The 27,839-nt window shown below is 43.9% G+C and overlaps 1 protein-coding gene across 1 annotated transcript in view; it reads right to left on the bottom strand.

Moving 5' to 3' along the window:
* Nucleotides 1–27,839, bottom strand: part of Pard3b (par-3 family cell polarity regulator beta) — a 979,071-nt gene that overhangs the window by 37,371 nt on the left and 913,861 nt on the right. The window contains exon 22 of the mRNA XM_051153919.1: nt 14,897–14,976. Coding sequence (XP_051009876.1) covers nt 14,897–14,976 — 80 coding nt within the window. The remainder of the gene's footprint in view (nt 1–14,896; nt 14,977–27,839) is intronic.

Raw genomic sequence — 27,839 nt, 5'->3', positions numbered from 1 at the left:
GAATATTCAATCTCACTATGAGTTAAAGAAATTGCAAATGAAAATAGTTTGTCCTCATAATTACTACATCTAACCTACTAAATTGAAAAAAAGTTTACTTTTTATTTATTTTTAAAACAGGGTGTCACCATGTAGCTCTGGCTGTCTTGGACTTGCCATAAAGATCAGGCTGGCCGCAAACGCACAGAGATCTGCCTCCCTTTGTCTCATGAGCGATAGGATTAAAGCTGTGCAGCACTATGCTTGGCTTGACCTAGGCTCTTAGAAGGTGATTTATAACCAGCACTGGTAGAGGCATGAAACTGGCACAACCTTTTTCAAGGTCAGCCTAGCAATATATATATATATATGAGTGACTTGAAAAACATTCACGTTCTTTGACCTGGTAATGATACACTAGGACTTTATCTTGTAGCCTGCTTGACTCCTGACACATCCTTCTGTTCCCGAGTGAGATCAAGCATCTTAATTGAACTGGTTGCGACTGATTTCCTGGCTCCATGGATACAATGACACTGACAGCTTAGCAGAAGAACTGATGCTAAAGTGAGAATCTGGACCCAGGCTATAAGATAAAACCCTGCATGTGGTTGAGGCCCTGTTGGGGAATGGGGAGAGGGCAGAGGGCAGTTGGCAGGGGAGAGGGAGAGGAGCGGATATGGTGGCCAGGAGACAACTTTGCTGTTGCTCCTTGGGGGTTGTCCACCTTGCTCTTTGAGAGAAGGTCTCTTTTTAGCATCTGGATCTTGGGTAGGCTGACTGGCCAGCAAGCCCTATGGATCTCCCTGCCCCCGCCTCCCTTGTGCAGATGCAATGTGGTACCTGGCTTTTAATGTGGATTCTGGGACTAGAACCCAGGTCTTGCACTGTATGCTTGTGTGCATGTATAGCCACCCAGCCCACCTGGCGTTTTTAACTGTAGCATAGATGTCAACAGAAACCAATGCAAAATGCTACTGTATGGGCATTTAAAAGCACAGCGCTAAGTACAGTTACCACAGAGACTTAAACCACCATCCTTCATTATAAGTATGTTTGAGTTAGGTACCTTAAAATCAAATTTCCATTTTCTAGGCTTCCTGTAATCTCAGGAACATCTCAGAAGAGCAGCTCCATTTAGGTGATGTCCTGGGCATGCACTCAACAGAAAATAAACTTGTCAAAGACCTTACAACCCTCTCATGAGTTGTTTATTTGAATGAAATAAAGAGAACTCAGTAATGCTTTTATCCAGGACTGCCTCCGCTGGCTGCTCTGTTCATGAAATTGGTATTCAGTGTGTCCCACATAGGACACTACCAAGCCTCAGAAATAAACTGAAGACATTAGGACAGTCTGCAGCTACTTCTTCACTATGGATTTTCCTGCATGGGAGGCCATCAGTACATCTGACTCTAGGACCTAAGGCTTTCCCCTGTAGCAGTAGAATGCTGCCCCTCCCTCATCCTAGTCAGCACTTACAGATACTGTTTCAATCATGGGGTGCACAGGGTAGGCAGCGGTGATGCGGACTGGGCACATTTTAGGTAATGACTAATGGAACTTGGAAGATAAACACCCTCACATTCTTGCCTCTCAGGTGGGATGGTATAGCTATCTGAACGCCAGTGACAGCCCCACCTGAAGGGCTCTCTCCCCTTTCTTCCTGGGTTCACTGCGCAGATAGAGCTCACTCTCTTATCCCTGGCTCGGAGCATACTTTTTGATGGAAACCCAGTTTAACACATCAGAATGAGAGCTTTTTAACTTCTGAGTGGGTTCCTGAAACTCTCGGGGATTGCTATTCTCTGTTCCTGTTGTTTTGGCAGTACAAGGATCTCTGCATCCTTTATCCAGACCCACCATGGACACTCGGCCGTACTTACGTTACCATGCACTCTTTCTCTCCATTCTATCCCATTCTTCCCCATCCTCCTCCTCCTCCCTCTCTTTCTATGTCCACTTGAAGATGCATATACATTTAGTCTATAGATGTAGTGCCGTTTCCTGAACCACTTAAAAGTGAAGTGGACACGTGTGCCTCTTCACCCACGCACACATCAGTACATAGCTCTTCAGAAAACGGACCTTCAATTCTATAAGCATGGTGCAGATGGCCAAATAATTGCTACTCTTCCTTCCTACCCTCACGTTTCGGCCGTGTGGGGTCAGAGCGATGCTTAAGTCACAGATCGCCAGACGACGTGAAGTCATCAGTTCTTCCTACTCGAGAAGAATATTATTTCCATGATGAAATGACAGAGACAGTGATATATAAGCCTTTCTGTCCACATAAGCAGTGACGACATGTCACAGCCACAGGCTGGCGCCCAGGCCTCTGGGATCCACATCAACGACCTGTCTCTTTTTCTGCATTCTCAGTATGAGTTCTGTACTTCATTGTATCATTGTTGCCTGCTATGCCCTGGGGGCTATTCAGTTTTCATGAATATACATTGTGTAGCCTCCTTGGTCAGCCATTGTGCTTCCTGTCCAAGTGAAGCCCTCTCTTTCTCTAACACAGGAAGGGACGTAAGACCCTTAAACCTCCCCCGGCCCACACTCAGGATCTTCCCATAACCTTATCCTCTCAGTGCATTGCCTCTCCAGGGGTGGCGCTACCTCCCAGCAGCTGTGTCTAGATTTACTCTTGACACCTGGATGCACTTACCCCACCACACCCACATGTAATCCATCATCTTGCACTGTCAGGGCTCCCCACCCGCCTCCTGCAGTTCTGCTATCAGCACCACCACCCTTGTATGTACCACCGGCATCTCTCCTCTGAACTGCTGCAAATCTCTTCCAACTGCCCTGCATCCAGTCCAGCCTGCTCCAAACTCTTCTCGCCCTGCAGCTAGACACGGGTTCACAAGCAATGTCTGACTCCATCATCCTGCTACCTGAAACTCATCTGAGGCTTTTTAACTAATCTTTTAGTAAATAGGAACAGTGCCTATATTTATATTATATAAATTGCTCCCCCCCCCACCCCTGATAATCTGAGTTCTGTGTCTCCTACTCAGTTTTCACCATATTTCTTCCAGTCACATAGCCTTTTCTCAGCGTTTGTTTGTCACGCCTTCTCCTACCACAAGGCGACAAAACGTGTTGTCATGGCCTGGCCCATTCGATTTCTTCTCCTTAACCTCCTCCTTCTGAATATAACACATGCCTAATTTCATCTCTTGATTTGGTCCAAATTTACATTTTAAGTGGCGGCTTCCTGTTTCGTTATTGATTAGTTACTTTTTTTTCTCCGTGTGAGGATGAAGCTGCAGGGCAGGAACCATAGCCTTCTGAGCCTCTTATGATCCCCTCTCGGGCCTTACAGGGCATGTTGAACTTAGCGAGTGGCCAACGACATCTGTTGACTGATGGCATAAGGAATGGTCAACACCTTTCCCAGCTGGTTGTGTGTTGGCTGATAACACTGCACAGATAGTTCCAGTGACTTACTGTTATTATTGTTGTTAGTGTTATTGTAATGAGATATGAAAGGAGCGATCACAAGGACTGAGGGAATCCAAGTTGTTGAGAGTTCTAACATAAGTGACTTGTCTATAACTGGCCCACAGCAGACAGTCGTCACATTCTAGTGTAGGCAGCACATCCGGAAGTTACTTGTATAACATGTTGGCTATCAGTTCTGTCTTATATATGGACCCGATTTTGATGTCAGAAGTACTGTAAAAGGTTGTCACATAGTCGAGATCATTAAATCATCAAAGGCACCAACATACGAATGGGAATGTTGGAGACGCTGGATATAAACTCCACCTTGGATTTACATGAATGTTTCCAGGAAAGGAACTTCACTGCGGTAAATGCATTCTCAGAATAGCTCAATGTGCTTATTTTCCGTCTTAAACTCCTGCTAGAACAATTACAGTTCCTTCTAGTGACTTGTAACCACCAGGCTGTCAGACGCTATCATTTCTGGATGTGGGTCTGCATTTGCCTCTTCTACATGTAGGCAATTAGCAGGCAGAACCCTTATCTGAGCAGTCACCACCCTGTCTACTTCCAAGCATCGGCTAGTTTTGAAGGGGACTAAGGATGCCTCAGTGCATCCTGTTGGTGGGGCACAGCGTGGAGCACGGCCAATGAGAATTGCCAGGTTCCCACCTACTTAGCATGTCATTCTGCGTTCAACCGCAAGGGTCAGTTGTACTAACTGTGGCACAGGACAGTGTTCTGTTGGGACAAGCCCAAGCCACTTCTTTCTAGGCTTAATTGAAGACTTGGAATATAAGCCAGAGCACCTTCTGGAAGCTGTTGTTTGTGTACCAACCCCTTTCCCATTTGTACTACAAATGTTTGCCTTTGCTGGAAATGATGGCGTTGGACCAAGGTGTTCTCGGCATAATGACTGAGGTCGTGGGGCCTGTGCCACATGAGAGCAAGGGCACAGATGGGCTCATGTGGCACTGCCATGGGAATCTGCTGCCAATACCCTCTTCCTGGATTTGAAGTAGCAGAGTCAGTTGAATCAAACCTTACACAGTTATCTGGTACTTACATCTCAGCCATGTGCCCTCAAGGATCTGCCAGAACCATACCCTAAAAGGAGCAAGACTTCTCTCTTGGCTACAAAAGTTGCTCAAGTACGACCAGCTGATCCCACATACTTTTAACCACTTTGCAGAACGCAGGGGTAGTCGTGTAGGAAGTGCACCGTTACAAAGGTAATTCAGCAGGAAGAGGCAGGTGAGCAACCATGTATGCTAAGGGGGCTCCATGGTTCATAGTAATAGTGAATGCCTACCAGGGACCTGTTCCTGTTAATGTCCCCGAGTTACATACTGTGCTAGCTGAGGGCAGGTTCAGTACCAGGAGGTCTGTGGATGGAAAGATCTTTCCAAACTGTTTTCAGGGGGGCTGAAACAGCATGCCTTGGTGTGTGTGTGTGTGTGTGTGTGTGTGTGTGTGTGTGTGTATTTTTTTTTCCAGAGACCAGAGCTCTGAGAGGTAGAAAGAAGAAGACTGACAAGGCCCACAATCTTGGCCATATTGCTCTACATCCCTAAGTCTCTTTTTACTCATCTAAACATCAGGATGTTATAAGAAATAGATGAAGCAACGTGTTTAAAGCACTCCAGCGTTAGTTAGGACATAATAGATACTCAACACATACCAGCTCCCTTTCTCATGTTTCATTACAAGTCCCAATGTAGAAGAGTGTTGCAAAGTGAGGTCTGGGGTCTGGAAACCCTGCCCTCAGCACATGGGTTCTGTACAGCCAGAGCCATCCACATCCCAGTGTCTGCTTCCAATAGGAATGATTTAATGGTTTCCAAGGGAAATGTGGTTGAGTTGGTTCTCCTTGGGGGAAAGCTTATCATAGGGACATAAGAATAAAAGTTACGTCATCCCGGGTCTAAAATTCCTTTTCTTTCCCTCATAAATCCTTTACTAATTGTCTTATATTTTGTTAGTTTTTCATAGCTGGCAGGTTTCAGTGTTTTCTGTTTTCTTTGGAAAGGTGTTAAAATGAATGGGGATGTATTTGGTGAAGGGATATACTAGGGTTGAGCTCATGCCTCAAGTGTGCCAGGCAGATACTCTGTCACTTAGCTTCACCCCAACTTATGAATATATATATTTTTAAATAGGCCTAAGATATCTTCCATTTTGTAAGCAAGCAACACTCAAGAAAAAAGAAGGCATAATATTCCAACCAATTGAGATTTGAATTAGTGGTATAGGAAAAAGAAATGAAGAAGGCTTTGGAAAGCAGAAAGATCTGAGTTTGGATTCTGGTCCTGCTTTTGCCATTTTGAAGAAGACTTTGTACGTATTAACTAAAAGAGCATCACAATGACTAAACTATCTGGGGAGGGTAGAGAATAAAGTCATGCATGTGAAAGCACACAGATGAACTACTAGTCTTTGAAGCATTTCACACATCTGCCCCGACCCTGCCTTCAGGTGCTTATGGTTTGATTTACTTTCAAAATACCATCGACTAGCTCAAGAATAGACATGGTGTCTTCAACATAATTTCATGTGGATATTGGTATATAAAGAGGAAAAATATACCTACTGGTTTTACTGTTAATAATTCCTACAGAATAATATAATATAGTCACACACATAGTGAGGCATACATGTTTTACCCAGGATGCTTACATGTTGTAATCATCTAAAATAATCAAAACTCACAGACAGCAAAAATACTTGCATCAGATACAACAATGAATTAATGGCCTGTATGCAGTAAGTTAATACAAGGTTGTCTATATAAAGCAAAGCTAGGAACCGGAGCCAAGAGACAGTAGCAAGCAGCTGGCGGTGTCTAACAACCAGGGACAGGGGGTGGGGGGCCTGCAGAGCACACACATTGTACAGAACAGTGCAGCACTGTTAAGAAAATCACCACCATAATTCCAGGGCGATGAGCTTCTGGAGGCAGATGGTGGGATGGTAATAAAATAGGAAAACATCAAGAATTACCAAGGAATATGAGAAATGAGAGAGCAGCAGTCTAAATTAAGTAGATGCCTAGGCACAAAACAACCTTCTTTACTTTTTGGCTGGCAAAGTGGGAAGTAAACGCTAACAACGCTCCTTTAAATATACGCAAGAGGGAAAACATGGAAGTCAGCTTACCAAGCTTAGCACAGTTTAAGTCCAAGGCAATGTCAGATTTGGCACTCTTGAAACTGCAGGCACATACTGTTCCCCTATAAAAAGTACTCAGCCAACAAATATGCAACAGTTTAGGATTTGCTATGGAAAAATGAGGCAAAAAGTAAAAGGGGGGAAAAAAAGAAAAAAGTATAGAATTTTAATATATGGCCCATCAAGATTCAGTTAAAACTACTTTGGGGACATCAGTACTGTAATGGGTCTTAACATGTTTTAAATCACAAATAGTCGAACTAAACTCATAATGGAGGCCTTCGACTGAATAATTAATATCAAATACTCTAACTGGCATCAAGGATATATTGCCTATGAGGAAATGATGAAAAGTTTGATTAAAATGGACTTTTATCTGAGGAACTAAGTGACATAAAAATGATATGGCAGTAGCATTAACCCTTGATCTCAGCTGTTTGGCGTCTTAAAGCGACAGTCCATGCTAGCTAGGCCTTTTGCATTTTCAGGAAGTTTGAGTTGACACTGGGCACATAGTCATCTCACAAAGAATTGAATTGCTGCTAATTCATCATTTTTTTGTCCTCAGCACTAAAACCGAGGAAGCGTCGGGGGTGGGGTGGGGGTGGGGGTCATTCAAACAAGCAGTTCACTCCACTGGAGCGGGGGAGACAAGAGACCCAATTTTCAAGCAAACTTGGGGAGAGATGATGAGAGAGCTCAGGCTTTGGGTGCAGTAGTGTAGTGTTTTCCAAAAGGCAGATGTGCAAGGCTCGACCTGGACACGTTTTTGTAGTGTCTTAGCATTCTTGAGAGCAGTTGCCACCACAGCCTGCAGGCTTCTGGCGGTGAGGAAGCTCATTCAGAGAACATTGCCTTCAAGAAAGGTGTCAAGTGAAGGGCCGCGGTTCACAGTGTCTTAGGGAAGCCCTGGGCCTCAGATTCTGGTAGAACATTCCACCTACAGCCATGACTTCTAGGGGCTGTCCACATCTGTCCACACAGCCTGTTATTTGACAAGCTGCCATGTTGACAAAAGAGTAGTCAGTTACACAGCAGGACCAACCCCTGCCTCCCATGGATACCTCATTTTGTGATTGCTCAAGTTCTCATTGACCCATTGAGCTAGATTTTCTTTAGCTGAAGACCGTTAGTGCGGCATTGATGTAAGTCCTTGCAGAACCTGAGTGTCATCACGATCTACATCGCAAACGCTATAGATAAACCAGCTTGGCGATGGGAGTTCAATAGTGGTGAGCAGAGCAGAAGGCAAGTGGAGGAGAAGATGAAGGGGTCTGTAAAGGAGAGCCTTTCAGCAGGAGGAGGAAATGACAGGGAGGGAACTTACTAATAGGACACAGGGAACAGAGGACTTCCCAGCTAGCCATGACCCTGGGGATGGGGCCTTTCTGAAGATAGGCAAAAGCAAACACAGGCAAGAAAGAGGAAATGCACCAAGTGAACTGACTGGAATACGACAGTAGTATATGCTCTCATGGAGGAGCCTTCTGATCGGAATACAGTCATATCCAATCTGAAAACACTGGGTGCTTGGAAGCGAATTTATTTTGGGCTCCCGGGAAGAAAGCATAAGCTGTTTCTTCCTTCTAAAGTTGCCTGTAAGGTCCTAAGTCAGCTGTAGTGTGTTGCTCCTCACCACACAGTTGAAAACTGTGTGAGATGTTCAGAGATGTACTTTTCTTCCAAATAATGTATGTCGTAAGGGCTAGTGCAACATCAGGACCAGAAACCAGATGTGGCAGTAACTCAATGATCCTGGGAAAAGGGTTCTTTTTCTCTATGACAGTGCTATCTATGCAGCATTCTGACAAAGGGTCCTGTATAACCTTTTTCCTTTTGAGAAGATATTATTCTTCATCTTGAAGAGCCAAAGTACCAATTTGCAGACTTTGCTTTTTCCGAGTCTCGGGAGCGTTCTAACAAAAACAGGAGTCTCTTTTTGGTAGGCAAAGTATATTGCTTAATGTTCATCTAGCAATTACACATTAAACTGTTCATATTTCAAATGAAGGGCCCACGGGAAGCGGGGGAAGGAATTGATTTTATGACAGCAGCACAGAGATGGTTGAAAGGCATTACTTAACCTGCATATTAGTAATGTTCTGTGTCATATACAAAGATGAATAAGACACAGTCCCTGTCCTCAAAGGCACTTACAGTTTAGCGAGGACGCGAAACAGATGATGAAACAGTGTAAGCGAGCACTGTAACTACAGTGGGCGGCCCCGTCTCAGGGCCAGGAAACCTAGTGGTTAACTCCACCGACTGGCAGCCACATGGCTCAGGGTTCAAATCCACGCTCTTGTCACTTCCTTGTTGAACTCCAGCGATTGACTTTCTTTACCCCAGAGCCCTTGTCTTATAGCGGAAGAGCAGGGCTGCTATTGCCTCAAAGGGGTATGGTGAGTACGTGCAAAGGGTTTAGACAGGTGCTGGGCACGTAGTAAATGCTAGGAAGGGTTAACTGTTTACAAGTCTGATTCTAGGGGAAAGAGACCTTCTCATGGAGAAATCTTTACTATATATTGGAAACCAGTCTTAGAACAGACTGTCAAGAAAGCTCTGGAGACTCTCTCTCCCCTAAATTACTTGAATGAAAACAAATGTATGCTCATCTTTATACCAGTGTAGTAAGAGCCCACTGTGTGTGTGGTCCTGCATGCAGTGACGGGTATGCATAACTGAATATAAGGCTAAGTGGCTTACTTCTAGGAATTTTAGTCCAATCATAGTAAAACACAGCAGGGAAGAATTAAAGTAATTCAAGGCATTTAGAGTGGTAGTGTAGAGGTCACAAACAAACGTTATGGAAGATAAAGGGAAGGAGGGGGGTGCTGGGGGGGGTCTTAGACTTTGGCAGGGGACTCTGAGGTGTCTCTGAGCTGGGAAGATGGGTGTGTGAAGCAGATAGTTGTGACTGGGGTCTCAGCAGGAGAGAGGTGTGGAGGTTACCCATTCCATCAGAGTCTTCATCGCAATGATGAGAACTGAATCCTTTAAGACATAGGAGAAATTTTACACCAGGGAAACAGATGTAAGTGGGATCAAGTGGAAGCCACCAGAGCATGGCCAGAAGCCTGCAGTGGGAGGCTGCAGTGTCCTGTTGCAATAGAGCCAGCGTTTATATATTGAGGACAAAAGGCAAGGTTGCGGAGATACTCATGTCTTCCCCTAGCTATATGCCCCAGAGCATCATGTTTGTCACCCCTGTGGGAGCCAACAGTGGCCAGATCTAGGCAGCATATTTGGAGTTCCTCTCAGGAGGGAAAAAGGTGTTGCCTTTCACACTGTCTGCTACATCAGCTAGAGTAGTGTGCTTAGCTTTCCACCCTGGGAAGGATCCTACACCTATACTTACGTCTTGCTGGACCGTGGCCCTGTCCTCTTGTTTAGATCCAAGTCAACATTGTGGATCTGCTATATGGATTCCCTAGCTATAGGAACCACTGTCCCCTAGACTGTCCATTAGCACAGCTTACCACTCAGATCATGTTAGTTTGCTGTGCTATCTTGCTTTCCCCGGGGTCAGCCAATGCTTTCTGCATCAGGACCCTCGGCGGCAGATCCACATGCAGGTGTTAACCTTGCACTTTCCACAGGATGGACGGGACATCCAGCGAGCTCTGCAGGTGAACTTCTGCATTTACCATCATAGACAAGAAGAAGAAAGCCCGAAGGGGGCTCTGCTTAAAGAGACATGGCCCAGAGAAGAAAAATCGGTGTTCTCGGGTCCCAGAGACACCAGTGAGAAATGAGCTTGCTTCATTATAGAAAGGAAAAATCTCATCCCCACGGATCAAATAAAAATGAGCTGAAAAAAAAAAAAAACCCTCTCAAATATGTAGGGCTGCTCACTGATTACATTACTGTCCTGCGTTTGATCCTTACGCTGCCACCACTAGATGGAGAACCCTGATGTCACCTCCAATTTGCAGTTGAAGAAGCAGAGCCTGGATCACCGGCCAAGGCCACACAGGTGGTAAGTGACTAAGCTGGAGCTATACACATGGCCTGGCTCCAAGCTCAGACCCTCCTCCACTCCCTTTGGGAAGAGTGTGCTGGGGAAGACGGCAGGCTGAGCTGCAGGGAGCAGAACTTGAGGGCTAATGTCAGATGCCTTGGGGTCCTAACGGAAAGGAAGTGAGGTCATCTCCAGAGACCCGGCTTGGGAATGTGTAGTCATCCTGGTAGAACAGGGTCTGACATCCACTGTGGGAGAGCCCAGGGAGCTGATCACATGATTAGAAAGAATGCTGGCCAGCCAGCAGCAGGGGCCCAGCTGTGCTGCCTCATGCGAAGTCTGAAATGGAACTGATAAAACAGGCTTTATGAGTTTCCCCCAGCCACCTTCAATGTGCAGGGGACCACAGATAAGATGCAGTGTGCTTGCTGTCTTGTTCATTCCCCAGGACCTCACGCTTGATTACAAACCTGGGAGAGCAACACAGTGTGTGGCGGATGCACGGAGCCATCTGTAGAGAATAGGGTAATGGGATCCCAGGGGGGCCAGGATTGGGTCAGATGAGTGATGGAGGCTCGAGAGATGGGTGAACAGAGAGCCTGCAGCTGAAGGGCTTGTGAATTGAGAATGAAACCTGGGAGAATTGGAAAGGGCTGGTAGGCTGGAATGGAAAAGAAGCCCTCAGTGAAAATGCGCACCTTGGTGTTCTCTCGTTAGAACAGCCCAGAAAACAGCCAGTCACCTGTAGCGAGCAGGTGAGGAATAATTTGTGTCAGGCAAGACTAAGGAGGTGCTGATTTCACTGTTTACTGCCTAAGAAAATTGGGGGACTGCATAGGCTGGTAAGACTGGCCTCAGTCAAGGCCTGAAGTTTGCTAATGAGGTTGTATTACAAGCCAACCGGGCTCTCTAGAAATGGCAGCCTCAGGAGAAAAGAAATAAAGTCATTTTCCTTTGGAGGCAGAAGATTTAACATTGCTTAACAATGACACTTAACACTGCTTAGGCCTTAGCCTCAGGCAAGCTCCTAACTACCCGGTGCTAGGGATTGTCTTTGCCTGCACTAGCCAGGGGGTGGGGGAGGAGGGCTCTGGTTTATTTTTGTGTGGTATCATTTAGCTTGATAGCTGCCTGCTTGGGCTTGCTTAAAGATGATGGTGTTCCCTGAAAAGCTTAGGAATGGGCCCTAGACGAGGGTGCATTTTCTATCCGTGCTTCCAAATTTGACACATAAGTCAAGGTTACTGATTTTGCCTTAGAAACTCACCTGACGTCTCAATGAACAACCTAGGATCCAAGTCAGCCAAGGACACTGACTGCTCTGTAAGGATGGCCAGTGACTTTCTATAGATAGACGTAGTCCTAGCTTTAATTAAAAATTTAACTCCATAAATATTTAAACTTTCCCTGCCTTTGTGATGAAGAAGGGCCTGGTGTCTACTGAGCTGGTCTTCTCTCACCCCTGGCAAAGAGCACTGAGCTGGTGCGATTCAGTTAAGAGGACAGGAGAATCCCTAGGTGGGGATGGAGAAAGCCAAGTCAATTTCCCCAGTTCTCAGCAGGGACCTGACTCTGCACACCCCAGGGGCCAGCAGGGCAGGCGTCTCTGCACCTCTCCTCCTCACTAGGCAAACATGGGCCCCAAAGATGGTACACACAGCCCTAGAGGGAACTGTGCGTTTTCTTTTTGGATTCCCAGAAGACGGAAACCAAGGTGTGCGCTCCTCACTAACATTCTGGTGGCCAGGTGGTCTCTTAGCTCTGTCAAGGCTCCTCCCATCGTCAAGGCAGCCACAGAGGTCTGACAGCAAGCGCAGCCAGTCATTCCTAGCATTGTGTGCGGGAAGGGACTTGGTGCCAGCATCATTTTCAGTCTTAGACGCTTCCATTTCAGCCACACGGACATCCCAGAGCTGCCAGAGTTTTGCCAAGTAATACACTGTGTTGATAGCTCCTGAGCCACAGACAGCATCCACACACTGACTTTGTCACGGAACTCCTTCAGCAGGGTTTATTCCTAAACAGACTTGTTTGGAGTCAGCCATGATTGGGCATTTCGGGGCTAATCAGGGAAAATAAACAGGAATTGGAAACCTAGAGGCCTTTTGTCTTAGTAGTTACTACTGTGACCATTCCATTATTAGCAGGAAAGGCCTACTGCTCGCCCACTTTACTGAACAGGATCCCAAGGACAGACTGGGGTGATGTCTACTGTTCTATATCCTCAGGGCCCTCTCTACACAGTAGATGACCGCTAGAACAGGGAAATGGCCGAGATTTATAGAACTTTAAATGTTATTTCTGTGTTTTTGATTTGCACAAAAAAAAAAAAAAAAATTAGTTCTTAAATTCAGGATGCAAGCTGGCCAGGAAGACATTAAAATGATTTTTCCCTGGCTCCCCTCGCCCCATTTCCCCTAAGAATCTTTCTTCACTGTAACCACGGTTTCCATATACTTCAACAGTGAAAGCCGGAAACCTTATATTTCAAATGCATTTTGGAAATGACTCCATTTCTTTAAAAAAATGAAAACAAAATGCTAAGTCAGGAAACTAATCATAGACACGGAATAAAAAGGAGGAGGAGGAGGAGGAGGAGGAGGAAGAGGAGGAGAAGAAGAAACTCTTATATGATAACATATAAAGAAAACAGGGAGACATATAAAAGAAATACAGCTGTATCAAAGCTCCCCCTGCCCCAAGACAGGGTTTGTCTGTGTAGCCCTGGCTGTTCTGGACTCACTGCATAGACCAGGATGGCCTTGAACCCACAGTGATTCATCCACCCGTCTCTGCCTCCCTGAGTGCTGGGAATAAAGCCTGTTTAAAGCCTGTACTTCCTGTATCACACCAGGGGAAATGTTAAAAAATTGGTGCCCTGCTAAATATGCCTTGATTTTTGAAAATCAACATATTTTAAAAAAATGTGTATGTATGGCTCTCACGCACGTGCCTGTGTGTGTGCACATTTGTATGGGTACATGCATATCTGTGCATGTGTGTAGAAGCCTACAGCTGACATCAGTAGTCCATCTTCCTTGAACTCCATCTTACTTTTTAATATGAGGTATCTCAGTTGAACCCAGAGCTTGCAGGTATAGCCAGTCCAGCTAGACAGCTTACTCCAGGGTCCTCTGCCTTAGGGGTGCGTTGACCTAGAGCTTGCAGGTACAGCTAGTCTAGCCAGCTTGCTCCAAGGGTCCTGTGCCTTAGGAGTGCAGAAATACAGCATAGCCACCTGCCATTTACTTGGTACCGGGGGATCTGTGTCCTCATGCTTGATGCTTGATGCGAGCACTTTAAGTGTCGAATCTGTCCAGCCCCAACATACATTTTCTAAGAGGAGATGGTCACCTAGGCTGTGGTTGATATAAAATTCGGGATACTATTTTTGTCACTTCACCCACAGAAGTACAGCCCACATGCCACTCAACAGCAATTGCATCTCCGAGTCTGAGGCTCAGCAACTCGGCGCTGATGACAAGGGAAGCCTCGTTTGTCCCTTCTGAGATGATACTCAAGTTACTTCAGGCTGGTGGCTGGCATTTGTCTTTCTTTGTTTCTTTTTGAACTCACTAATTCTCACACTCTGGACTTAGCCGACTCCCAGGAAAGCTGGCTTGTAAGTCATCTTGGAAAGGTCTCCTTTTTGTCACGCGCTCCTGATTGCAGACTAACAAGACTGGGACTCCACACCTCTCAGATAACAGCCCTGACCTTTACGAACTGTATCTCATTTTCAGGGGTGTCTTCTTACAGCATAAGGGGTTCAAGTTAGGTCAGCTTGGCCAAGCCAACTTTTCCCACGAAGTTCTTTCTGTTGCCCCCCACTTGTCCGTGCCTCTTAACAATATCTGCCTGCAGCCTCAAGGACACAGTCAGATCCTAAAAAAAAAACCTTCCAGGCTCGAGTTTCTTTCCCTCTTCTCAACACTCACCTGAAGCTCCAAGGTTAAGGCTGGCCTGCCCTTTCTCTCGGGAAACTTCTAGAACACAGGATTTACTATGCTATTGTCTCTAAGCTTGGTGCAGGATGTTCAATACCATTTTTATAGCAATGGCTTAGGATTTCCATTCAGTATCCAATATTCTTTCTGACATGTTCAATTGCAATGATATACTATTTTCTCCCCTTAAAAAACAATCCACAAGTGTTTCAATTATGAGCACAGCTGTGAGGATGGAAAGATGGCAGCGGGGCCATAGCAGACGGCAGTAAGGCAAAACTGTAACACAGTCCCCATCTCAAAGCTAAATTTCTAGTTCACACAGACATCTGCAAAGGCTTCATTTGTGGGTGAGCTGGGGATGGGAGACCCCTCTGTACCCTACCTGGGTAAGGATGCATACTGACGCTCCATCCCTTCAGAGCGGAGGTTGTGTACGCTCCCGTCTGTACTCTTTCCAGACACCTGTGGAGAGAAAAGTAATTAGAGCTGAAGATCCATTATACACCCTGCTTACTGACAATGCATCTCCAAATGACAATCAGTGCACAAATGCTGCAGCTGCCTGCCAAAAATTCAACCTGGGGAAAGCGAGCGAGCACTCAGCATTGCGACAGGCACTGATGATCAAGCCACGAACATGGCATTTGACAACAGTCCCTTCTTTCAAAAAGGGTCACTGTCAAGTCAATTCTTTCCTCTTTCCGTTGCCAGGAATAGTCTACATGGTGTGCTGTTTTCTTCGCAAAATTGATGGTACTTTTTAGGACAGATTTAGGATTATAGAAAAACTGAGCCAGTGGTACAGTGAGTTTCTAAATACCCTATGCCTGGGTGGCTGGCTAATGTCTTCTAACTTTAGGATGGAACATTTCTTACAATGAATGAATCAGGATTGCTACATTCCTGTTAACTAAAGTTCACAGGTTATTCCTATTTTTATTGAATGCTCTTTCTCTCCCCGGAATCATATCTCAGATGCCATATCACATTCAATCATTGTATTATCAGAGACTTCTCTTGGATCTGTTGAAAAAAATCATTTATCGCGCACGTGTGTGTGTGTGTGTGTGTGCACCCTAGTGCATGAAAACAGGTCAGGGGACAAATTGCAGGAACTCACTCTCTTCTCCTACCCCTGCACTCTGGGTATTGAACTCGGGTTGTCAGTCTTGTCAGCAAGAGCCTATGTCATAAGCCATCTTGATGCCCCATTGGCTGTGATTTTTGAAAGCAATACAAGCCTCTCTTCAATAACAGGAATTGATTTTAACTAAATGTGTACTGCATATCACTGATAAAGCCCTCCCCAACACCCTGAACTTCATCTGGTTCTGTCCCTTATGAACAACCACTTGGATGCTAGGAATTGTTTTCCATGTATCATTGGTCTTTGTAGGATTGGTCCTTTCCTATGTTTATCTCATCACTTCTCTGGGACCTTCAGATCCTGAAGGGACTGGATCCAGTAGGTGCCTACAGTGCTTTGGATTGCTGAACACCAAGGTCTTCAACGCCGTCCTTGTGTATCCTTCATAGCAGACAGCAGGAGGCATGGGAAAAGCGCTTGCCCAGTGGCTGCTGTCTTGCTCATGTGAGCACATACACTATTGTGGGCTATTCCTATGCTTGCTTTTATGCTAGGGTGGCCTTCATACAGTGGACCTGGGAAGGGTAAACAAAAAAACTTCTACTCTGATAATTGAGGGGAGGAGAGTTTTCTAGTAGCCAGGAAACAATGGTTTCAAAGTCAGCAGTAGAAACTTTTCTAAGTAGTATTCAACAACTGAGATCACTTCCTTCTTACCAGGAGTCTTAGTTTTCTGTGCATCTCTGCCATCCCATCATGGGTAGGGTGTTTGTGTGCCCACATGTGCCTCTGGTAGAGTATTGTGGGGTATTCAAAGCAAATCTGCACAGGCAGGCAGAATAAAACTATTTGTGCTATCAAGTTATTGTATGAGGCCTTTTAGCGCCAGTACTGAAAACCTTTAGTTTAGCAATACATGGAACAGAAGTAGTAAAATTTTTTTTCTTTAAGATTTTCATAAGGTTACAATCATAACCATCCCCCATTTCTTCCTCCAACTCCCTCTGTCCCTGGCAACATGACCCCCTCCCAACTTAATTCTTTCTCCTTCCTCTTTGTCTTTTTATTTTTTCTTTTTCTTCCTTCCTTCCTTCCTTCCTTCCTTCCTTCCTTCCTTCCTTCCTTCCTTCCTTCCTCCCTTCCTGTGTCCCTCCCTCTCTTCCTTCATCCTCCTCTTTCTTAACCCACTAAAGTTTTGAGAATGAGAGACTGAATGCTCAGTGCTCCTGAGTTTCCTAACAGACCAGGGGCAAGGATGGTGAGACAGGGAACGCATATGTAAACAGCAAGGAAAAATAAGTGAAAGGTAGAATTGTGGCCCCTAGCTACTTCTGTCTATGGGTTTTGTTTTGTGCTTTGAGGTAGAGTCCCACTATGTAGCTCAGGCTGGCCTTGAACTCACGAACCTCCTGAGTACTTGGATTACAGGTCTATACCACCATACCAACAACTGGTTTGTTTACTTTTCAGTGGTTTCTTAGGAAGAATTTGTGCTAGTACCAGTACTGGGTTGAAGAATATTGATGGATGTTGTGAAAACACCATGCTTATGAATCCTAGGATGGCTCAAGACATTCACAAATCATTGTTTACTTGTGGCCTTAAAGCTACAATTCAATACTTCTAGCATGGCCATCAGAGTTGAGATAGGGTCATGAGGATAGCAGATCATACTGCAGTGATGCAGGGAATGCTATCCCTTGCCTGTTGCTGTTTGGGGAGCTATCTAACAAGCATGTTACACTCAAGGAGACATAACACAACCCTTATCCTCATGGAACTTTCTGTCTTGTTGGGAAACAAGCATTAGGAATGTAGTGGAAACGTCTGATGGAGTACCATCCAGGATGCTACCATTTGTAGCACAGATGGGAACTGAAGGTGTTAAGCAAAAGCCTCTTGAAAGAGGCAGACCTTGGACCTGATTTCCAAAGACAGGCAGGATGCTTGCACATCAGAGCTTATTCTGTTCCTCACCAATTGGGCATGTCTCTTTGCGCCTCTCTACTGACACTGCAGCTCTGTACAAGGCAACCACACAGTTAGCACTCACCCACCACCTCCTGTATCCTAATATACATGAGGCAGTGTATGGAGAAATGGGATGAAGAGACGCAGCCCTTGCTCTCGAGGAGGCAGACCTGCAAACAATTATGTCTCGATGACGTCATGTGAGAATGGAAGTCTGAGGAGGGAGGCAGCACCTGGGAGAGTTGAAGACAGCTTCAGATGAGTGTTGATGCTTCATCTACAATTGAATATGAATGAGGAGGTTTTCTGGGGGGACAAGAATGAAGGAGGAACAATTGGAAGCATCCTGAACAGGAAAAAAAATGAGCATGCAGCAATAGCAGCGCTGTGTTTTTAGGGATGTCAAGATTTGGGTAAAGCAGAAACAGAACATTAAAAAAAAAAAAAGTGTGCTTTTTACTGGGAATGAACTCCTAGGTCTGCTACCATAGCTCTCAGTGTTGCACTGAAATGGTTTGTGGAGTGTGTGACACCCTGCCCCCACTCCCATTTTAAAGAAAGAGTAGGCTGTCTTACAGGTCTGGATCTTGCCAAGTAGATTATAAGCTGAAGAGCAAGTGATCTTCAGAGAGTCTTATGTCTCTGCCTCGTTGTCTCTGGGGCAAGTGTGTGTCAGCCATGGCTTCTTTTACATGGGTTCTGAAAGCTGAATATGGGCCCTCCTGCAAGTACTTTACTTACTGAACCATCTCCCTAGCTCCTGAAATGGTGTGTGTGTGTGTGTGTGTGTGTGTGTGTGTGTGTGGTGTATGCTTGTGCATGTATGTGCACATGTGTGAACGGATGCATGTGCAGACATGTATATGTTGAGAACGGAGATTGACAGTGGGTACCTTCATTAACTACTCTCTATCTTATAACTGAGGCAAGTCTCTAGCCTGAACCCCAAGCGAAGCAGTTCAGTTACTATAGCTAGGCAGCTTGCTTTGGGGATCCCTTGTGCCTGCTTACAGAGTACTGAGACTAGGTGTGGGCTGCCATCCCTGCTTGACATTCTCCTGGATGCTAAGGATCCACACTGCTGTCCTGCTACTTACCCCTGAGCCATCTTCCCAGGCGCTTTCCCCTGTAATACTTTTAAGCGAGTCTTTATAGAACAAATTCGGGTTTACATCAAGTAGGATGATGGGACAGAGATTTTTCCCTACAGCCTTGTTCATAATATCATTAACTTCTCTCATTACCAACATCCCCAACCACAGTGGTACAGCCATGACCACCCCTAACTCCATGGCTTTTGTGAGGGTTCTCTGTAAAGCGCTGTGTGGGTTTGGATAAACACATAGCATGTGTCCACCATCACGGTCTCAAACCCTCTGTGTCTGCCTGTTCATCTGTCTTTCCTGACAACAAGCATATGACATCATATGTCGCGGGGAATATGCAAACTCAAAGATCACTGTTCCCAGGGCAACCAGTGATCTTTTTTGCCTTCATGGTTTTAATGTCCAGAATGTCATATAGTTGGAATTAGACATGATACAGACTTTTCAGATTGGCTTATTTCAATTGGTAATATGTAATGAAATTTTTTTTTTTCAAGCACCACACCACACCCCCTTTGTTGTTGTTGCAGCTTGATTGCTCATTTTGTTTTAGCACTGAATAATCTCCTTCTCTCTCGGGGTACCACTGTTCATCCCTTCGTCTACGGAAAGGCTTCTTGGTTGCTTCCAAGTGTTGCCAATTATGAACGAAGCTTCTGTAAACATTTGTGTGTGGGTTTTGTATGGACGAAAGTTTTAACACCTTTCCGTAAATACTGAGGAGGACAATTGCTGGATCATATGGTTAAGGCTATGTTTAGTTTTACAAGAAACTGCCAAACTGCCTACTAACGTGGCTGTGCTATCATGCACTCCCTTCATCACTGAATGAGAACTGTTCTCCATTTTCACTGCAGCTTTCGGCAGTGCTGTGTTCTGGGCTTTGACCATTCTAACAGGTAAGGGGCAGTATCTCATTTTAATTTGCATATTCCCAAGGGCTTATGATGTCATGTACTTGCTCACCACCTGTGTGTCTTGGGTGAGATGGCTGTTAACATCTTTGGACCACTTTAAATTGTTCATTCTGTATTGCCGAGTTTTACTAATTTGCTTGTAGATTTCCCATAACAGCCATTTATCAGATGTGTCTTTTGCAGGAATTTTCTACTGTCTGTGGCTTGTCTGTCCCTTGGCTCAATAGTGGCCTTCTCGGAGCAGAATATTTTTAATTTTAACAGAGTCCAGCTTACTGGTTATATCTTTCTTTGGGTTGTGCTTCTAGTGTTAATTCTAAAATGTCACCACTAAATCTTAGGTCATCTAGATATTCTCCCATGCTGTCTCTAAGAAGGTCCCTAGTTCCCATGATCCCTCATGTTATAGAGGGAAGGTTCCCAGTGGCCACCTGAACCAGAGATGATAAGGGTCTAAACTAGGGGATTTCCCAAAGGATGAGACAAGTTACGTAAGTATGTCAAAAAGGTGGATGGGGAGGACTGATTGTTGATTACAGGGAAGAATTTTTCTAGAATAATATCCAAGTGTTTGTAAATTTGGCAAAATGCTGGTATGGTAACTCTTATCCAATATAATAAAAGAACAAGAAAAGTTAAGGTTTGAGGGGAAGGGAACGTTTAGACACACTGACACATTTGAGACAACTGAGGGAAATGCCTAACAGACAATTGAACATAAAAAGGAGATGTGTGGACTAAAGCTGTAGAAGTCAGTAGTCTCTAGTATCTCAGGCACCTCAGGTACCTGGAGTCTTAGAATGTCCATAACATGAGAACAGAGAAGAAAGGATGTGCAGTGAGAAAAGAGAAGACTGTCAATAATATTCTTGGAAGCACTCATTAGGGGCAGGCAAATGAAGCTGAACCAGAAGTAGCTGTTCCTGAAGGGACCCAGTAGAGAGTGATGTCATAGAAACCAAGAGACGAAGGGCTGCAGAAACGGCTCATTTGGTAAAATACTTGCATTGCAACTATGAGGGCCAGAATCTGATGTTCAACACTCATATAAATAGTCCAGCAAGCCGTGTGTGCCTATAATCCAGGCATGAGGAAAACAGACAGGAGGATTCCCAAGGTCTTACTGGACAGCCAGTCCACACCATTGGTGAGCACCAGGCTCATTAAGAGACCCTGCCTTAGAAATAAGCTGGAGAGCTATTGAGGAAACCATCTGATTGCTGATCTTTGGCCTCTACACTTGCACACACACAGACAGGTGCCCATGTACTCACACATGTGCATAGATACTCCCATACCACTGTCCACACATCAGCACTGATATGCATCTCTGCCACACCCATCGAGAGATAAGAATTCCAGAAGAAAGGAAAAACCAACAGTGTCAAGAACAGTCAGGAAACATTCTGGAGGCAGAGGCAGAAGGATTGCCCTGAGTTTGAGGCCAGACTGGACTATACAATGAGTTTCAGAGTAGTTGAGCGGCACTATGAGACCCTGTGTCAGAAAAGATCAAAGTCCAAAATAATGCCAAAATACCAACATCATCAGTAGCTTTAGAAAGACATGCAATGCGATACATATGACCTGGTGCTATGTTCCCAGCAGTGTCCTCTTCTAACAGAGTGTCACCCTTAACTAAGAGCCCAGAGTGATAAAAAGCAAAATAACACACACACACACACACACACACACACACACACACACACACACACACACACACACACACACACACACACACACACACACACACACCCCTTCCTTAGAATTTCCTTGCAGCCAGGGATTTCACGTAGGGCATGACATCTGAAGAATGCAGTAAGATCAGTGGCTACACCTGTTTATTCTGGCAAGAATGCCTGCAGGTAGGTAGGCTTGGTTTGCCTCACCCACCATTAGCAGACACATAGCACAGTTAGTTTCTGGATAGGTTGTACTTGTTAATACCTGGCTGTTGGAGATGGAAATAGAGGGGACCAGGTGGTAGCAGCTTCCTAGTCATAGTGGCTCCTGACACAGATGACTCTCTAGAACCTAAAGCTTTTCATAGAAGCAGTGCTCTTTGGGAGCTTTGTACTGAAGCGGGGCTCAGGAAGTCACTTCTGAAGGCACAATGGGACTCATTCTTCAGCATTCCTCATGGCACTGCCAGTCTCTTACTATGACGCAAAGGTTATTCCTGCTTAACTAGAGTGGACGTTATTCTTACGTTTAGGTGGTGACCAGTAGAGGGTCTGAGAAAATATATGGTAGACTTGGCAATGAGATGGTGATTGGCTTTATGGAGAACTTGGGAGGATTTATGGGGAACAGGATCCAGACTCTGTTGAAAATGCCTGTAGTCTCCCAATAAACTACCATTTTGGTTGCACTGTCTTAGCCTGTCATCTTCACACAATAGGACTAACATTTTCAAGTACAAAAGCATTTGCTACCATTTCCTAAGTAGAGTAACACGTTGAATTCTGGGAAAAGTACACCCTAAGACACATAGTTGGTTAATGGAAGTGATGGGAATAAAGTTGTATTTCATTATTTAAAAAGTAGATTTAATTTTTCCTCTCTAATTTATTATTATAGAAAATCACCCAAACATTTACATTTCTAAATATATATGTAAACTTAATACTATGTAGATTTTTTCCCTGACTTTATTATTGGCCTTTTTTTTTCCTGTGCTACTGAATACATCTCAGAAATGTGATTTTTTAATGGCTATATAATATTGAATTATAATAGATGAATCATAATTTGTCTACTCCTGTAATTTGATCAGTTTTTAATATCACGATTGGAAACAGTAGTACCAGAGATTAGTGTGCTGGGCGCAAATATTCTTGGAAATAGCTGTATGTGGAGGGTAGGAAATAACACAGAGGGGCCTGCCAAAGAGACGCCAAGTTTAAGACGTTCTTAAGTCCTCAGGAAGTGAGGCCACTTGAGGAAGGAGTGAGGGGACAGAAAACAGGCACAGGCATTTATAAACTCATTTCTCAGTTTGCTCTTTGCTTTAAAAGACTCAGAAATATCCCTGCTCGAAGAACTCCTTATAAGGAGATTTCCCTCCTCGCACTCACAAAATAAGGTCAGTGGCTTTGATCCAATTAATTTTTTAAGCACTTTATCATACTTGTGATCATGCAGTGGTGTTTTTTTTTTTTTTTAAATATAATGACCTAAATATAAGCCTGATAAAAACAATCTTGATTTAAGCCATAACAGAAATCCAGCCTTTCACACAACAGTATAACGTTAGAACTTATGCCTGGGCGAGGACACATTTATCTTTCTTTGACTGATCCAGCCCAGGAAGTGAAACTTCTCAGAGTTTACTCAAAACACGAAGAGTGCATATGTGTTGGTGTGTGCATTCGCAGGTGGTAGCTCTCTCTAGCAGGATTAGGGCTGCCCAGGACAAGCCTATGGCAGGGCCTGGGAGGAAGGCTGAATCAAGAGGCTTTTAGTTCATGAGACTTCTCTCAGTTGTGTGCACTCAATGCCTGCTGCTGGCTGAAACATTAAGAGCCTTGGTTAAAAAAAAAAAAAAAAAAAAGCTATTAGTCTCTTCTCTGCACAAATGAGGTGCTTACTGCTTACATTCTGGGTTCCTTCAGTTCATATGTATTTCTGGCCCAGCATTGCTAGAATCAGCAATTTCACAGAGCAATATCCTAAAGAGGCCATTGGATCTATCTGCCCAGCTTCCCCATTTGCAGATTAGTGTTGGAGAGGAAACAGAATGCCCTCGCTAATATTTTCTTAAGTAATTTATTAAAAACAAAGGAATAAACCACACAGGATTTTCTCCAAATGTCAGATGCTGAGAAGTGGAAATGATTTGGAGTTTAAAATGCATCCCGGCCCCTGTAGGTCAGGACATACTTTTGTCAGTATTGTAAGTGATGCTTCGTAAAGCCAATCTTCTCAAGAGAATTTAAAAGCCAGAGTGATGGAAAGGCTGTGTACAGTTGCAACATAGCTTATTCACCTATATATAACACCCTCATTTACAGCTATGTCTTACTTAGATCCATTTACAAAAACCCCGAGTTTCCCGCTGCCAGGCACACCCTACCATTAAGATGCGGAGTATGAAAATTCAGATGTTATTTGAGGAAATACGCCTTTTATTTCAAGTTGGTATGCTCAACAGAGCTGAGCAGTGTTGCGCATTTCTTTGCATTGCCTGACTCGTGCATAGTTACAGGTCTGGCCAGAAGATGCTTATAGGAATCAGCCTCATGAAAACTTGGAGAAAGTTACAAGCTTGGCTTTGAGGTTCAGAGGAGAACAAAGTGCAATGCTCTAAACAAAAACCAACTAACAAAAATAGGTTGCTTAGTCGTTTCTCCTTGGCAGTGGGAGGTATGTTATGCCTGGGCTACACACTCACAAATATGTTATCTAGAGAGGGGCACACACTCGTTCAAACCATTATTTCTGAAGTGTTTGTTTTCTCTAATTTGATTTCAGTAATTTTGTTAAGTAACTGGGTACTCAGCTTATAGACTAGCACAGAACATCTGCGAGTTTAGAAAATACAGCAAATAATCTGTTTTAAAAATAACGCCGGAGTAAGCTTTTTAACCATTCCGTGCCCATATTTTCTCTTGCAAATATCATAAGTTAAAATAGAAACACTTGAAGTCTCCTCTAGCTTGGATACCTTGGTAAAACGCTCTATTTGCAGGTAGTTTCCACAGATACATTGCCCATGCGTACCTTATTAATATGGGAATTGTGCAAGGTGATTATGATTTTGTGGCTGAATGACAAAGATAGCCACATCATCTGTAATCTGCTCTTTATTATGAAACAAACAAACAAAAAAATAGACTCATTGCGATTTAAGCATGAAATCCTATGCTAGCACTATCCATGAACTGCTGTATGTTCCCTGGGTCATGGCATCTTAATAACTTGAACTATCTCTGTTATGATTGTCTTTGCAGAAAATAAAACCAGACATCTCCTGCCAGCTCTGTTTGTGTCTGGGCATAAGATGCAGTTACCATAGAAACCATGTTTGTGGATACAATTTTACAAATTTGGCTTCATCTCTCTGATGCACGTATGCATGCCTCTGTGTGCGTATGTGTGTGTGTATGTGTGTGTGTGTATACTTGCCCATATAAGTGCCTTGCCAATAAGCGTTAAGACCATATTCTGGCGCTGTGTCTTTAATTAAAGAGCCAGACACTATTTCTCATTTCCTTTCCCCCATCTGTCTGCCTCCAAATAGAGATATTGAAACACTTGGCTGAAATGTCAGTTTATACTACAAAAGACAAAAGACTGATGAAAAGATTGGGGAAAAGGTATGAAGAAAAGTATTTCCTAAGAAACGTGCCAGCCAACTGCACTGTGCCCACGGGCACAGTGTGTAGGAATTTGGTGGTGTTCTCACAGTCCAGGCATACACTACTGTATAGCACTCATCTACTTAACTTTGTTTCTAATTGTTTCCTGGGTCTTTAATGTGAGATACTTATTTCTTTCTGTTTCATTTTCCAGGACCCTGTAACAGGCCCTTTACTTATCCAGAAAGAAATGAAGTTGTCCCTTAAAATATGTCCAAATATTAAGTGAGATCAGGCAATCACATTATTTACCACTAGTTTCTACTACTCCCTTTAGCTGATAAAGGATTTTCATTCATCAAACCTTCTAGCATAGTTCATATATGTTTTCACTGATAAAGAAGGAACATGTAATTACATGAAAATTTCAGCTCTTCACTCATAATGTTGACTATTTCTCTGTCAGTGGACAAGTTATGGTTTCTTGCCCTTGCGACAGTCCGTGTTAGCATTCCCACCTCTACCTCATTCACACACGAGGAACTCAGTGAAGACCTACTTAAGTGGCTTGCCCTGGGCTCAGACAGTGGCAGAGCCAGGCCTTGAACAGAGGTGTTTGATTCCAAAAGCAGTGTTTCTTCCGCTTAACAACACTGCCTCATATTTTGGGCAGGGAGTATCAGACTGAAAATTTTTCCCTTTTCCCAAATGAAGTGCTAACAGCAGAGATCCAATCCCCTCAGTGAACCTTTGGAAGGAGTAATGAGGAGGAGATGCGAAGCTGTGGCTGTCTGCAATCACCAGATTTATCATGATTGTCATAGCCATAATTACAGACAACAGTGGCCCAGGAATACTCATTTTCCATAGCTGCAGGAAATCATATATGTACATTTTTTGTCTAATACAAGCAACTTCTAATAAGGTGCTATGTTTTATAAAATAGCCTCGTTTATAGACAAATCTTTAGGTTATATGTAAGTCGTTATTGGTCTGCTAATACAAGGCATCATATTGGAAGCCTCATGCATGCTGAGATAACGCATCCTCTTGTACCACTGAGTTTTCAGGGCCTGAGTTATCACTTTCTTTTTTAAGCTATTACTTATTGAGCTAATGAAGTATGTGTCAAGCATCACATTAGAGGAGCTAACAGGCTAGATTAATAGGTTCTATAACAACTAGTTAGGATTTTAAACCAAACCTGTTAAATAGTAGAAAAGAGATCACCAACATGTTTTTTTTTTTTAATCTTTGGGTGCGTGATGTACATGTATGTGTGCACACTTATGTGCGTGCTTGTGTATATGCACACATGATTGTGTATATGTGTCATGGTATACATACAGAGGTCAGAGGAAACCGCAGAAATCAATCCTTCCTTTCCAACTTGCTTTGAGTCAGCGCCTTTTTGTTCTTCAGTGCTTGTATGCCATGCTGGCTGGCCTGCAAGCCTGCATGGATCCCATCTCTTCCTCTCATCCTGCCAGTGGAGCACTAACGGGGTTGCAGACATGTGCACCAGCTTTTTGTGGGCTCTAGGGATTTGAACTCAGGACCTTTGATTTGTGGCAAGCCCTTTAACCACTGAACCATCCCACCCCGCAGCTATAACAACATATTTTGAAGAAGTCTTTACCTTCAGGAGCCCTGTTCCATGTCGTGTTTTGCTTACGCAGTCTCATTTTTTCATATCCACTTGAGAGTCACAGACAATGAACTACAAACATTCTTATCCAGATTTCAACTTGGCTCTGGGGTACTAATTAAAATGACCAGGAACCTTAATTATCTAATTGATATAAGTGACAGAAGATTTCTATAAGATCCAAATAATTTTAGCCAGTGGAGGAAGTTTTTCTAATGGATGAGTTACCGAATACACTGGGCATGGTACCATGGCTCTGAATAGCTACTTGAGAAAGTATCTATTTTAATTAATAAAGTCATATCCATCTGACCACTAATGCTGGACTCAGGCATTTTCCACTAAATTCATAGCCATCAAGTTATTTTGTGATTGACCTTTATCCAATGAGTTCAAGTACTAGGAAAATGAAGGAGGATAGGATGAAGTGGAAGGAAAAATTACACGGAAGGCACTTAGAAAATGGATGTTCTTATGTAGAAAAAAAAAATCTACCTAAAAACAAAACCAAGCAAAGTGCAAACATGCACACACAACTCTGTAGCTAAAAAAACAAAACTAGCCAGTATATAACATTTTGAACCTCTTGATCTGCTATTCAAGGACTTTACTAGCCAACAACAACTTGCTTTGCAACTCTATCTTGTTCACTCAATACTTTGAACCTATCACAAGATTCCTGGATGTTGAGAATGTACTTTCTGCCCATTTCTTCAGTGTTAGGAGCTCTACCCTGATCAGCTTAATGCCATAAACATTTAGAACAGTGGTTCTCAGCCTGTAGGTCGTGACCTTTTCACAGGTGTTATCTAAGACCACTGGAAAACACAAATTTTTACATTGTAATTCATAACTGTAGCAAAATTATAGTAATAAAGTTGCAATGAAAATAATTTGATGGTTTCGGGTGTGTGTAGGGGGGGGGCGGTGGTCACCACAGCATGACGAACTGTGTTAAAGGGTTTCCGCGTTAGGAAACTTGGGAACCACTGATTTAGAGGCTTAATAAGAGCTGGGTGGGTGAATGACTAGAGCGGCCACAGTGTCCCATATACACATTAAAGGCACAAGAACCGATGGAACATTAGTGGCTAAAGAAAACAGATTCTATAGGAGCTGGTTAGATCATAAAACACCGGTACATAGAGAAGAAAGGCTGGAAAGGGAGGTGGACGTTAGGAAAAGGAAAACAAAAACCTCCCGAGGAAAAGGCAAAAGCTGCAGAAGAGAAAGGGATTTAAAGGCTCTCCTACCACAGTCCATGACAGCTCCCAGCAGACAGGTGACTCCGGCCCT

This window comes from Acomys russatus, chromosome 12 (genome assembly GCF_903995435.1).
Source record: "Acomys russatus chromosome 12, mAcoRus1.1, whole genome shotgun sequence".
Lineage (NCBI taxonomy): Eukaryota > Metazoa > Chordata > Mammalia > Rodentia > Muridae > Acomys > Acomys russatus.
Note: the sequence above shows the minus strand (reverse complement) of the source record. Positions and strands in the feature narration are given on the sequence as shown.